Genomic DNA, 14,442 nt, shown 5'->3' on the forward strand with positions numbered 1-14,442 from the left:
TTGCTGGGGTAATAACAGTGCACTGACTTAAAGGAGAGGATTGAATTAAGGGGAGTGAAAGGTCCATTTCTGTGTCCATTTTAGTTTGTCTTTTGTAGACTGTGCATCATTTTAGGAGTCACAACAGGGAGGGTTTGTACTTCGTGATCTTAGTTTTGTTCATCTTTCATTGCTAATGGAAAGAAAGCCCTTTTATGGGAGAAATCCTCTAGCATCTGCTGTGATTTTGCTTGATTGCAGTTGTAGGAATGCCGGTGGTGTTGGTCGGTGGTGATGCTGGCATCTTTCTCAGGTGGGTGCTGACCCTGCACCAGCTTGGGGTCCTTGTAGAGGAGGAGCACCTACTCCTTTGCTCCCTGATGTCAGGAGCTCATCACAATGCTGCTCTTCTCCGTTAGCTGGCTTCTTACCTGTGGGACTGCTCACAGAATCTCCCCTGAGCTGTCACTAAAGCCTAATGTACTGCCTAGGGCAAAACCGAAATCCTGAGAGCTGCTGAAGTCAAAAATCTATCTAATGTCAGTCTGTGCATTAGCATAGCCTCCCTTAAACCTGCTTTTGAGGTCTTGCTTTGGCTGTAGTGGGTTGCATTCCAAACAGACAAGAATACTTTTATAGGTCAGGTGCTTGAAATTACAGCTAACTGGTGTTTTGTGGTGTGTGCTGAGTTTTTTGTTTGGGTTGTTTTTTTTTTTTGTCATCCAGCTTCTCAAGCAGATGTGGCAGGAACTTCGGCCGTGAAGTTAGAATGGATGGTCAGCAATACCTGATTTTTTGAAGTTTTATTTTTTCAGGGCATCACTTGATGTGTTCTATCTGGCTGCCTTACAGAATGGGAATTTTCAGATAAAACTTTGACTCAGGAACTGTGTGTTTGCTGTCTCTGTGGCCCCATGGTGATAGTAAGGATCCATCATGGAGTTTTCAGCTATGGTTGGGCTATGCTGCTGTTGCCCATGGAAGGATGTGTCTCTCCTGAGCAATTCTGGTTCTTCTAAACCTACCTTTTGCTTCATTTGCTTCTTGGTGGGGAGGGGGAAGCAACCCAGTTTCTGTCTCTCTTTTACTGTTTGGTTAATATGTGTGAAAGTTAATGAGTAACTGGAAGAAGCACAGGTGAATTGGAAGACAGTAACCTTACTCAGTGTTTGCTTTTCTTCATTGTGGAGGAGATGGGGAGGGGGTATTAGTCATTAAACAAAGTAATTTCTCAACAGCCCCCAGCACTTTCTCCCAAGTAACCAACTGCCCCCCCCTTAGTCCTTGAAAGTAGCACCTGTCATGCAGTACTCTCTAATATGAATTCATAACCAGGGATTGCAATGAGTACACGCCTCGTGAGCCACAGAGAAGCTCTCAACATACCAAACATACAGAAATACGATTATTCTGAATTTGGAGGCTTTGTTTTGTGTGCTTCATTCTTTTCCTGATTCTGCAGCCTCTCCATGTGTCACCTAACACTATTTCCAAGGTCAGCCCAGCTGACCTCATGGCAGACAACCCTGGTGTAAATGACAGTGAGAAGCCACTCAGCTGAAATCACAATTCTATGCACTGCCTTGTCCTTTTCTGTCCCCTCACCTGTGCTAACCGTGGGGCTAGTGACTCTTACCTCTCCTTCTCCTTTATGTCACCAGAGCTGCATGTGTGCATGTGTCACCAAGCTCTGCAATTGTAGAGCTGGCTAAATCTGCTCCTTAGTTTTCCTTAAATATTAAGGAAATCTTAAATATTAAGATACACGTTTTCCTTACAAATCTTTATGAAGAAAAACCTAAACTGCAGAGTAAGGCATACTCAGCTCTTACTGTGTCATTCAGCTTGGGGTATGTGCTATAGCTTTCAGTATTTCAGTGTTGCTTGTGAATGTTTAGTAAACTTTCCTTCCTTTTGGATATATGAATATACACTCAGAAGTTCTCTATTTCACTTTTTCACTTCAGTTTTCCACCCTGGTCTCAAGAGGTTAGTTTAGTACAAGTGTGTATATAGAAAAAGAAATGAAGGTATCGGTGACTGTTATAACCCATCTTCATGTTTTCACAGAAGTTTTGGATCCATCTTGGAACAGTTCCAGCTTCTGGGGGTTAAAAATTGTCACTTGGTGTAGTCTGTTGGGAGTTCTTTTGGGGAAAGTTTAAGCAGTAACTTAGCCTAAATTCCTCTAGCACCTAATCCAGCAGACATCGTAAAGTCATCAAGCGGCAGCTCTTCTGATTTTATTTTTTTATTATACTTTTCTACGGCTGTGACCCCTAACATGATGATTACTGGAAGTTCTTTAAAAACCAAGAACAACGCCAAAACACCTACATCCTTCTCCTGGAGCTTTTGGCAGCACCTTGGCCAAGTCAGTGTCACGTTTGCTCTGTGTATTCAGTCATGTTGCATGTGTCAGGCACAAAACAGGGAAGGAAAAAGTACTGTAGGAAACAGTAAGATATGTCTGTAAACCCAAAAGTCTTTGTAGATTATCAGGAATAAACACAGTACCTGAAAATATCCTTATCTGGTTAAAATGAGGGGAAAAAAAATCTAATTAGTAGTGCAACTTTTAAGCTAAAATTCTGTTTATGCTGAGTTCAGTGAATGGAGGAGTAACTTGTATTTTCCCTCTATCAATAGAGACAACTTAAGAATATGCTGGGAAAAAAGATTACAGTAGTATGATTTGTTTGGTATGTACAGCAAGAGAAATTCTGCTTTTCTTCTACTGCTCATCAGAAGGGCTCAGTGTACAAGGTAGTGTACTGTTTTGCACTGAGCTTTCTGTCTAATCTTTAAATGCATATGTGGCATTTTGCGTTGCTTGAATATATTCCTTGATTATACATAATAAGGTTCTATTAATGCAAGAAGCACACTTAATACTGGGTCTGCCATTGCATTCGTTTTGAACATCGTGACTTTTAGGCAGCTTCTGTTTTTCTTGTATGACTTCTTTGTATTTTTTCATTGATTTTATTGAAACGATAGGGAAAAATATTCTCAGTATCTCAATTAAGAAAGCATGTTGCGCATTTTTGACTGGCTGTATGCAGTTCAATTACCGTTTCATAAAGTGGCTCACAAAGCTGTGAAGAGCTCCAGGGTCGTTATTTCTCCTGCGCTCTTTTTCTGACTCCCCCACTTGTTTCAGAAGGGCTTTAGTCATTTACTGTGTCCTTCCTTCTAGAATTTATATTTTATTTTCAGCATCACCACCTGCCCTGGGTGAAGTTTCCTCCCTTTCTAATGGGAGACTGAAGGTCTGGTTGTCTGGTGAAGTGAATCCTTACGTCTTTTGGTTGTTGGTGATGGGAAGTGGAATTACAGCCTGTGACCACTTAGCTCTTCTGACATTTCACTTGCCTATTCCGTTTCTGTGCCAAAGGAAATGAGATTTTTTTGGTGCTGCTAGATTTGCATTTCTGCATATGACTTAATTTTCTCTTTTTGCAAAGCTGGCTTTTCTTTAATTCTTAAGCTTGGTCCGTTGAATCTTAGCAACTTTCTTGAGCCTCCTTACTAAAGAAGCAGCAGTTTGGAAGTGACTTCTAAAACAGGGACAGGTAAATTATCTCACTTTGTCATTCCCACATTTTGGACCCTCCATGTGTGCCACAAAAGGCAAATTCCTTGCTGAGCCTTTACTGGACCATGAAGTTTTTATGTCTGGCTAATGCTGTAGGCTCATCTTTCAAAAATGCATTGTGGGAAATAGAATTAATGTTTCCTCTGCAGCAAAGGGGAAAATACTTTGCAAATGCCAGCTACCTGAAAGACCCTACTGTATTACTGTAGTTAGGTTGGAAGGACAATGGGCAGGAGCTGGCTTTTTTTGCCAGATGTGAGCACAGTTCTCAGCAGATTGGTGCCCCGGTTGCTGTTTCTAGGTGTTACTGAAGTGCCGATATATGCAATTTGCATGAAGAGGCAAAACAAAGGGGGCTAAATTTTGCTCCTGCTTCCTTCAAGTTCTGCTATTTCAAGCTGCTGTATTTGTCTTCTCTTCTAATATTATTATGCAGAGGAAGGAGGACAGTTTATTTAAAAACAAGTATTTCATAGCAGTTAATTAGTGTTGTATTTATAGCAATTACTTGAAGAACACATATGGTACCTTTTCTGTTGTGAATAAAAACTGTACTAAGTTCTACTAAGGAGTAGTGCAGGTTATCTAATGAAATATTTTACATCATGTGGTTCCCAAGTGCTTCATTCGTTTCACTGTTGGTGCTGGCTGAAAGAGGATTTCTTCCTGCTCTGTGAGAATAGTCCCTTCGCAAGTGCCTTGTTCATCTCTGTAACGATAACAATAAACTAGCATACCTGGAATAATGAGTGCTTTTGAAAACAGCCTTTCTAAAAGCCTGTGCTCATGTCCAGAAACATACACTGTTAGGCAAAAGGACCTTGATCTGTGTGACTTTTAAAGAAGTCACTTGTCCCTCTCGTGGCCTTCAGCTGGGTCACGTAGGTAGAAGGAAGAAAAGGCAGGCAGGTAGGGAATGAGTGGATTGTAGAAGTGATGCTTTTGAGGTTCCTGGTCAGTAAAGAATGTGCCTTCATTTTGTAGGCAACCAGTAGAGCTTTCACCAGACAGAAAGATAGGCAAATTATTCTGTTTACTTCCTTTACCTCATTGAAGTATTTGTCACCTCTGTGAAATGTCTGTTGCTGGCGAAAGGTGAACGTTTTCCTGCCTCACTTGCCATTGAGACGGATAAGCTCTAGATCTTTTCCTTTATGTTCACAAGAGGGTGAGGCTTTACGAAACAGCTGAGCCAATCTCATGGCCATCTACTTCCCTGCTGTCATCCAGTGACATGAGCTGCTCCCTTTCACTCTGCTGGCCCGTGTCTGACCCCATGTTGGGCTGGGTGAGATAGCTAAACTAGCAGAAAGCTATTCCCGTTATTCTGGAGAGAAGTTCTCTGCCAAATTAGCTCCTTAAACAAATTCACTGTGCAGTCAGGTGAGTGACCATGCCTTAGTAAGGGCAGCATGAGAGGAGGCATGGCTTGCCCCTCTCAGCAGCAACCAAAGTTGGGTAGGGTCAGCCACATTCTGTAACAGTAGTAGTAATAATAGTTATATTTGTAATATTTTAGTTTCTTAGCAGTGTCATATCATCCGTCTCTGTAAACCTAGAATCAAATGCCAATTTCAGAGCTAAATGACTGAACCATTTCAACAGAGCATATCAAAGCCCAGCGTGATGGTAATGGCAATATGCTGATGGTCAATGAGTTTGTTTCAGACTTCAAATTTTTCTTTACAGCTGCAAAGACTAGAAGCTCTTTCAAGCCTAAAAATCAATTTTCCTTTTGAAAAGAATTTCTGCATCTGGTTTTTGGAGAAAAATAGAAATAACATGGTGGCAATGTTGCACACCTCGGTAGCAGAAGCAAGTGTTTCCTATAAGCCAAAACAAAATGAACTTAACAAGCTTTTTCTAGAGAGCTGAATGCTACTAGCCATGTGATACTGAGAAAGCAAGTATTAGTAGGTGTTGGTGCCTTGTTGAACATGAGATTAGTGGGAAAGGTTAATTTCTTAATTGTTTACAAATAACCTTTTTAATAAAAACATGTAATGTAATCTAGACATTGTAGTCTTAACTTTTAACTTATTCCAATATATTCCACTTTTAACACCAACTCGTCCCCACTAACTTGAGTAAAGTTATTGCTTGTTAACACTATGTGAGGGCAAAACACCTACTTTGCCAAAGGTCCCGTGTAATTTTTCTAATACATTCAGTGGGTGCAGATGGGCTTTGTTATTTGTCTCAGCAGGAGCTGGAAAAAATCCACACATTCAAGTACACTAAAATAGTTTGAATATTTGTCTCAACACATTTTCTTTTGGGGTAGACACAGGTGATTATGCTAAACTAATTAAGCTGTGGAATCATTAACATGGGGATGTGATAGATACTCCAGTACTTGGTACTTTTAAATCAAACTGGGTTTTGACTTGAACTGATAATTTGGCTAAACCCCAAAGCATAGATTTTGTGCAGAAACCTTTGCAGAAGGAATCAGGCCATGGGCTCTAAGGCATGTAAAGGTCTGTGACTTGCATTACTCCACCTGTAATACTTGCAGTGAAGTATTTTGGTGATTTGTAACAAAGTGTTGCAACTGTGTGCAGTGTGTGTTTTTCTTCAGTTGACTTGTGCCTTGACTGCTTAGCAGAAGTTCGAAGGACTGGGATCCTTCAGTCTCTTCCTATGCACTTTCTGTTCTTGTTGCTGTTAGAAATTGCAGACTGGTTACTTAGAGTTCACGCAGAGGTCAGAACATGGGAATCTACTGGCAAAATCTTTTTCTTCCTCCTCCAGTTTACATTAGGGAATTAATTTTTGTTTCTTTGTTGTTTATTTTACCTAAAGGCTCTTATCTGTTTCCCCAAACACATTTTGTTTCTTTTGAGGCTTAATATTTGTGTTGTCTGAGACATTTATTACACACTTTAACGAAAAAGGTGATTTTTAGACTTCTTGTAGTCCTGCTGGCAAGGAATTATTTCTAGTTAGGAGACCATAGTAAAAGCTATGAAGCAGGCTGAAGTCCTCTGGCCAGCTCTGACAGTCTTAAGCTACTGTTGCCAGATGTTTTCACTTGTAAATGTTACGTCCATATGGGTCCACTCCACCTTTCTTTTGTGTTTATCTGTATCTGTGAACAAGGGCTCTGTGAAAATGGATAGAAATATTGTAAACTTTATTCAATGGGATTTTTGTACCCTTTAATTTTTCTTTGTGGGAACAGCATCGATTTGCAACGTGACGCTAGTAACTTTTCGAACAAAAGTAGTAGGAAAAACCCATCTTGGCTTTTGGGTCTTGGTTTGGTGGGAGATGGTTAAGGAGGGATGTTAGGTGAGGTGAACCTGGGGCCCTTTTTGTGGTGTGGTTTCCTCTCCCAGGATGTTGTTGCAGGTGGCTCCTGAGCTGGGACTGGCGGTTGGGCTGCATTGGTCAGAGGGGCCAGGCAGAAGGGATTCTTCTAGGGATTTGAAACGTCCTTTGACAAAATTTGCCCTGGTAATTTAAGATATTACCTGCCTTGCCTGGCAGAGGCTGGGTTGGCAGCTGGGCTTGGTAACATTTCAGACTTCCACAGTGAAACTCGCCACTTCTCAGGGTGCTCACATCCTGCATGTGAAACAGAGTGGCAAGGGAGCAGAGCAGAGGTTGGCAAGGGGCACCATGTGGGTAGGCAGGAATTTGGACCTGGCTGATGGAGCACCAGGCTGTCTGCGATGATGGTGTTATGCAGAGGGAGTGTTACGTGTCATCAGGAATGGGAGGCAAGCTTGCTTCTTGTCCCGTAGTCTCCTACAGAGAGAGGTGCTTGGTCCATTCACACAGAGCAGACCTCAAAATGCAGACTTTGTCCTTTAAAAAGCACCAAAATAATAATCACACATTGGAGTGGGAAGACCAAAGCTGAACAGAAGTTCTTTTCTCCCATTGCCACTTGCCATCTCTTCCCACTCTAAGTGCCCAGCCAAAGGATTAGTACTGAGCTGACGCAGAGAAGTACCATATACAGTTGTTCATGATATAAGCAAGGCTTTTTATATGTAGTTGGATGTAGATTACCTATTTTCATCTGAGGTATTGTTGACCATATTTTAATTATGAGTTTCCACCTGAGAAAAAGTAATCAGAGAATAAAAGTAATCTGTGCCCCACTTCTTTTGTGCTTATGAAAGAAAATTTTAAAAAAGCAGCAAAAACTTCTCTAAGTGGATGCAGACGAAATGTTTTGATATAGGGAAGTTTACACACAAATCTAATGATGACGATCAGTTAGTCATACAAACATTTGGATGTTTACCCAAAACCAGGGAAGCAAACAGCAAACACAGTTCCCAGCTCTGCTGCAGCTCTTTCCTTATCAAACTCAACTCCTCCTCGTTTGTGTTGCCTTACAGCACTTTGGGAAGAAAGAGATGGCTTGGATTCTTGTGCTAAAACTACTGGTGTTTCCCACCCCCCAGCCTTTTTTTTTTCCCCTCCGCTGTCATTGCTCTTCTTAAATTTAAAATTATTTTGGAAGTGTTGAACTACAATCCCCACTCTGCAGCAGAAACAATGAAAAAAGTCAGGAACTGTGTCTAATGACCCATGAAAGCAATAATCCTTGTAAGCAGTTGGTTGGGAAAATAAGTCACATGTCTTGATTTTGAATGTCTGGGGTGATTCAGAAAGCATATGCAATACGAGGAAGTCTGTCAAAGTAGTTCTTGCTGACCCTCATGTATGCATCAGAACCTGAGCAGCTGATCCCAAAAAATGTTTGGGAGCTACTGTCAGATCCGTTCTTCAAATACGGTGCCTGCAGGGTTGCAGGGAGTCCCCACAACGTGCAGTGATTAGCCTTCAACTTCTTCATTAGCGTGAAGTTTTTTCTCTTCAGTGTGCAGGTTTTCCCATGCATGTTCAGGAAAGCGCTTCAAGCTCAGTAATAGTTTTACACCTGATGTTTTGCCTGGGTTTATCGCGGATCTTGGAGATTGTCAGGAAAAAACTGACAAAGTAAAAAGTGCTCCTCCTGATGTCATTAATTTCCATAACTTGTCAAGGTGTAAAGGCTTATTGATTTGTGGTTGCTGATTGGAGTGAACAAACAAGTTTTAAGTTGTTAAGTTGTAAGGTCAGAGCAATTAATATACATAGATGTATTTTCAGAGGCTTTTTTAATATTTGCAAAGATAACAAGATTTGCCTGTTTCTGTACCAGCAGCGATAGAAATCTTGCTTAAATAAACTGAAATCAAATACAATGAAGCCTTTAAAAACAAAGCATGGAAGGAAGGGGCAGCGATTTATTGGCTCATTGTGTTGATGACATGCTAAGTACACAAGCATAGAGCAAACGACTTGAGAGGGCTTAGCTCAGGGTCTAGTTCAAAGTCTTTTCATTCATGTGTTATGGTGTCCTTAAGGAAAACGAATTCTTATGTCTGGAGGCTGTCTTAGAGACCTTAGTGCTAAGATCTATGCTTTATCTGGTTAAACACTGTTGAAACTGAAAGCTGTTAAAATAGTACTAGGTGGTTTTAATGTGATGTTAACTGAAGTTACTTTGCATGAAGATCTCCAAGGCTTCAGTATCTGGCTGTGGTCAGTAGGCCAGTTAAATATATTTTTATTTAACTCCTGTTGCTGTGCTTATTTTGAGTAATCTGTTCTTCCTGCAATATAACTGTAATATTTCTTCATGTAATTTCTTGCAAGTCATGCTTCTGTAGGCAAGTAGAGAAGAGTTCCTAAAAGCAGCTCGGTGGAACTGTTAAGTGATTTCAGATTGCAGATCTTAAGTAATTAATTACAAAACAAAACAAAAACCCAGTGAGGTTGAATAGAGTAACACTGGCAACTTGTCTTGCAAGCCCTGCAAACTTAATGTACAAATCACCAAGACACAATAAGGTGGAAACCTGTTGCACTGTTTGTAGCAGCCTTACAAGAACTTTACACTTGGGGCTGTACAATAAATACACCGTCGTTTTTATCAGAGGGGAATGTTGTCCTAGTATAAGACTTTGCTGTTTTGTGTGCTCTGATGTTGTGTTTCGAGTAGTATGTGTACTCTAAAGCTTAATGTGTTAAATGGCAGACTTTAAAGAGGGGGGGAAAAAAACAAAGCTTTTTTAGATTTCAAAATTGAGAATTATTTGATTTAGACTGTTGCGGAAAGCCACAAAATTAGCAGAGCAAATAAGGAGGAAATAGTGTTGACAGGTTCCTTTTCCTTACCGTAATTATTAAAAATACTGTCTTGTAAAAGGGCCTGTGAGTAATGGTTATAAAACACAGCAAGAGAACTGTAACAGTGAGAGAAAATCTTGATCTGTCCTCTTGATTGTTATGTATAGCTGGTCAGGGACTGAATGGAAAACACTTCTACAATAAACCCTAAATTATGAGGGAAATGAGTTGTATGGAAAAATATACAGCTTTTGGGAAAGGAAAAGAAGAACCAATGCTTGCGTATGACTAAACCCAGTGTCCCAGAATTTCAGGCACTTTGTTCCTGGTGCAGTCTTCTACATGCAACTGGTTTCATTTTAACTTTTTTTTTTTTTTTAAAGCATCAAAACATATCTAACACTTTCATAATTCTATTGGCCAAAGCCTGGCAGCCTGCTGTGCCTGATTCCTTACTTAGTGCAACAGAAACTTCACTAATTCCCATCAGTTTGCTAAAAAACTGCCTGCGTGTGTTCAGCACTGCAGTTACTGCCTCCATTCCCCTGAGTCTCGGCCATCGTAGGGAGGATGAAATGTTTCTAATGTGTAATACTTTCAGCTGTTTTTTTTTATTATCGTATTCCTTTGCCCTTTGATCAGAGGGATAATGTATATTCAGGGCACAGTGGATCCGGGTTGTTTTCAGGCGGGCTGTTACTTTAAGCCAGACTTCTTATTTCTGCTCTCCAAAGCTGTAACCCTTAAAACCACAGGCTGTGTGATACTGGGTTACATACGGAAAATGAGGATCAGAGACGTCCTTTGCAGACAGATTCCAGAAAAGGTCACCTTTAAATGGCTCTCACTCTTATTGTCCCTGGGAAAATCAGACCCGCATTAAGTGCTGCTTTTCTCCCTGTAGCAGAAATGCTGCAGGAAGTTTTGGAGGAATTTTCAATCATTTCTGCAGAAATATGTACAGTGAATGGTTTTGGTGCCTAGTCCGGTCCTACATAGATGTGTTTTTTCAAGGGATGATACTTGCAGTAGTGAGAGAGACTGAACTGAGTGTACGCTTCCATATCTCATTACACTTGTTGAAACTTGCAGTTCAGCCCACTGGTCATCTTGTTGAGTGTAAGTGAGGATTTAAGTCTCCTTTTACCTGTAAAAGGAACAGTGACTTTTAAAAAAGTGCACATTTATCTGCTGAATCGAAGCTTGACTTGGACTCGACTGTGTGGGAATCAAAGCCCCCCAGCCACCCAGCTTGTCGTTCTCTCCAGTTCAGAGCCGCTTCTGGCCAACTTCAAAGAACTTGCTTCAAAGGCTTTCAGCAGACACAGAACAGCACAGACCGAGGTTGTCGTTGCCAGCTTCGGCAGAGCTAGCGAAGTCTTGGCTTCTTGGGGAGTCCTGTTCCATTTTCCTGTTGTTCGCTCAACGCACAGCAAAATGCTGACTGCTTTTATGGGGGGCACGGAGGCTGGTGTTCACCCATCACTTATACTGTGCAGCAAGGGGGGAACAGCACCAGTGCAAGGTAATATCCAGCTCTGGCAGAACAAAGGAACTCAAAGTTCAGCTATGGAGAGAAATGCCATATTAGTTCCTCATCTCCCCTGAACGTAGAGATTGTCTTTATAACTGAAGTGGAAGGTTTAATCCTGCCCTTAAGGGATTTTTTTTTTTTTCTTTTCTAGCAATTTTATTGCAACTCTTCTGATTCTTGTTAGTCCCACGAAGCTCTGGTTCCTCTTCTCAGCTTCCTGAGATCTTACTTCTCGTCAACTTCCTATAACTGTAATAACAGTGAGCTCCACAGAAATAGTGTGCGTTGCCTGGAAATTTGCTTTCTTTTTTATTTGGAAATATGGTGCCTTTTGGGTGTCAAGTGTCCACTTGCACGAGGGGAGTCTGTGGCTCCTGCTGGCACAATTGTTCTGGAAATCTCGAGCAAGCTGGAGGCTGGGGCAGCCACACCCGTCTTGGGCTGGAGTGAACACCTCTGTGGTGGGATGGGACCTTGGTCATGCAAAAAGATGTGCTCTGTGCTTCTTCCTGCCTTAACATCCTGAAACTCTGTATGGGTTTTTGGGGGAGGAACCCTTCCTCCCCCAAACCCCAGGGTGTATGTCCTGTTAGCCACTGTTGTTGATTAAAAGCTGTCGTGGCTTCAGGAGGAGCCAAACAACAGTGGGGCTGGCAGAGCTGCTGAAAAGTCTCTGAAATGAAAAATAAAATAAATAAATAAATTGAAAAATAAAATGGGGGTGGGACAAAGTACCTGGTACAGCATTTTCATGAGAGGTACTTGGTGTCCTTCAAAAGTAAATACAGAAATATGTCAAGTGCAAGCCTTATCGCATTCATCACATCCCTGGGTTTTTTAATATTAATAGTTTTCTTTAAGACAGTGGCCCTGAGATGGGGTATGGTTTATACTACACACTTGCCAGGCTATTTATATATTTAGAGCCTTGCTCTTGCTAGTTGCAGGGGGGAACAACTGTGGGAAAAAATGCTAAAAGTCATCATTTTTTCTTCCCCTATTATTTTAAAGCAGCTCTTTTTTTGTGTATGGAGGAATGAGAGATCCTAGTGCCTGCAAAAAGCAGAGGTTTGCTGCTTGGGCAGAACATTAATCCAGAATCAACAGCAGAAAAATACTGATTATTTTTATTGAACCATACAAACTTTTCTTATACATAAGTAATGAACATATATATATATATATATATAAATTTTTTTCCCCAACTTTTTCTGCAGTAGCTGTTACTAGAGTGGAAGTTGGGAACTAAGATTCTGATCCTGACAAGTACTGAGTGTCCTTCCAGTTAGAGCTGTGAATGCCTGCAGCTCTCCACCCCAGCCTGGCATGTGCCACTGGCTGGAAGCTGTGCGCTGGAAGACATTATCAGACAGGAACTTTTGATTCATTTGTGTGCACACACACACAAAAAAAACCCGGGCAATTTTGGCTTCCATCATATCACTGAGATCTTTCATTGTCTCAATCTTGTTTTTAGAAGTCTTGACGCTGACTGGTGATTGAAAAAGCTGTGCCGCAGGGTGGAGACTTTCCTCTGCTTCTGCCTGGTCTCTTGTGCAAAGCGGCTGCTGATGCACCCGCTCGGGACTGGGAAATGCAGCTGGGGGTCCTGCCAGCTTGGCCAGGTGTCAGAGCAGTGGGTGGGAAAAACAGTTCACAGAAGCTGTCCTGTGGGAGAAATGCAAAACTCAGCTCAGCCTTAGCGCATGGCCCCTTTTTTATATTTATCTATTTACTTTTCATTGTCATCAGGGGTTGTAAATTTGCAGATCGATCATAAAGATGCACTAGATGGGCAAGCTTGGGTAAATGGGGCAGTCTTTTCAGCTGATTGCAAGTTGGTGTCTGAAGCCATAGAGCTGAAAACATCCAGTCTCTTGAGTAATCACTAACAGCATCTCAGCTCTACGTAATTGGGTATAATGCCTCGTGAAAGCTGTGTGGGTACTGAAAGAGTAGTTTTGTGTATGAATGGCCACTTTCTAGGTAAGAAACTACACCTGCAACACAGTATTTTTTCCACCAGTGAAGATAACATAATAAAAGGAGCTGTTTGGGCCTAATTCTGAGGGCTGGGAATGCTGCAATTAGAGCATGTATTAGAACACAGATTGTCAAAATACCCCAGACTGGAGAATCCTGCTTTGCTGGGCATACATTGACTCGCCTTTACTGGTGTTAGTCAGAGTATTGCATCATGATCTCGCTGCTGTCGCTTCATAGCATTGTCCTGCCCATAACTTTGATTAATTAGATGACTTTTGGGTCTAACTTACTGGTTTTGCCTATAAACAAAACTGGCATTAAATGGTTGAGACCCCTCCCTCCCCAGGATATTAATTTCAGTCAACGTATTATAGATGTCTCGATCTGATATACAGGCTTGTTGAGTAGCATTTAGTCCCACCCTAAGTAATAGGAAATAATGAATAACGTTCTTACCATTGTGCTCCGCTTTTTAATGAGGGGAATGTACTGAGTGGCCTCTGGTAGAGGAGCTTAACGCTGTTCCCCAAATTACTGCTATTCAGTGGGATTACGCAGAAAGCTAAACTGAAGGGGAAAAGAGCAATTTATGCCTGTCGTTTGTACTCTGCTGCCTCCCCACCCTGGCACGCAAACAAATGCCTTTCCCCTGTGCTTCTTTTTAACTTTTTTTTTGTTTGTTTTTACAGTATTTTCTGCTCTCAGGGCTGTTGGCCTCTAGGTGCTTATAAAATGTGAATGTGTCCCAGACTTGCCCTCTCCTAAGTGCACCCAATTCTGCAGTGGCCAGATTTGTTTTGTATAACGTAAAAATTAAAAACAAATATCTATATCTTCCTTTATTTTTGCATTTGGTGGCATAGATATGGGAAAACAACTCCCCCCCCCCCCCCCCCAAAAAAAAAAAAAGAGAAAAATTTCAAGGGGGGAAAAATTGTGGCAATTCAACAAAGTATTTGGGGGAGGGGGGTGGGTGGGGAGAGGGAGAAGTCTTAGAGAAACGCAGAAAACCCCAGTTGGGCTAGTTTCAAGTTAATTTGACTGTTTGGCGTGACCTCATGTTTGAGTGGTTTAGCTTGGGCTTCTTGCCTGTGTGGTTTGCGTTTTTAAAACCAAGAGCCACAAGGGAAGGAGTTGGGGGGAAGGCAGTGGGAGAGGAGGGCAGCCCGTGTTTTTCCCCAGCAGCGCATCACCACGTGTCTTTTGTTGA

General features: G+C 41.5%; 1 protein-coding gene across 1 annotated transcript in view; it reads left to right on the plus strand.

The window, feature by feature from the left end:
* Window positions 1–248: 248 nt before the first annotated feature.
* Window positions 249–14,442, plus strand: part of PTPRJ (protein tyrosine phosphatase receptor type J) — a 57,475-nt gene continuing 43,281 nt past the window's right edge. The window contains 2 exon segments of the mRNA XM_068400044.1: window positions 249–292; window positions 536–755. Coding sequence (XP_068256145.1) covers window positions 249–292; window positions 536–755 — 264 coding nt within the window.

The sequence above is a fragment of the Nyctibius grandis genome, chromosome 4 (assembly GCF_013368605.1).
Source record: "Nyctibius grandis isolate bNycGra1 chromosome 4, bNycGra1.pri, whole genome shotgun sequence".
Classification (NCBI taxonomy): domain Eukaryota; kingdom Metazoa; phylum Chordata; class Aves; order Nyctibiiformes; family Nyctibiidae; genus Nyctibius; species Nyctibius grandis.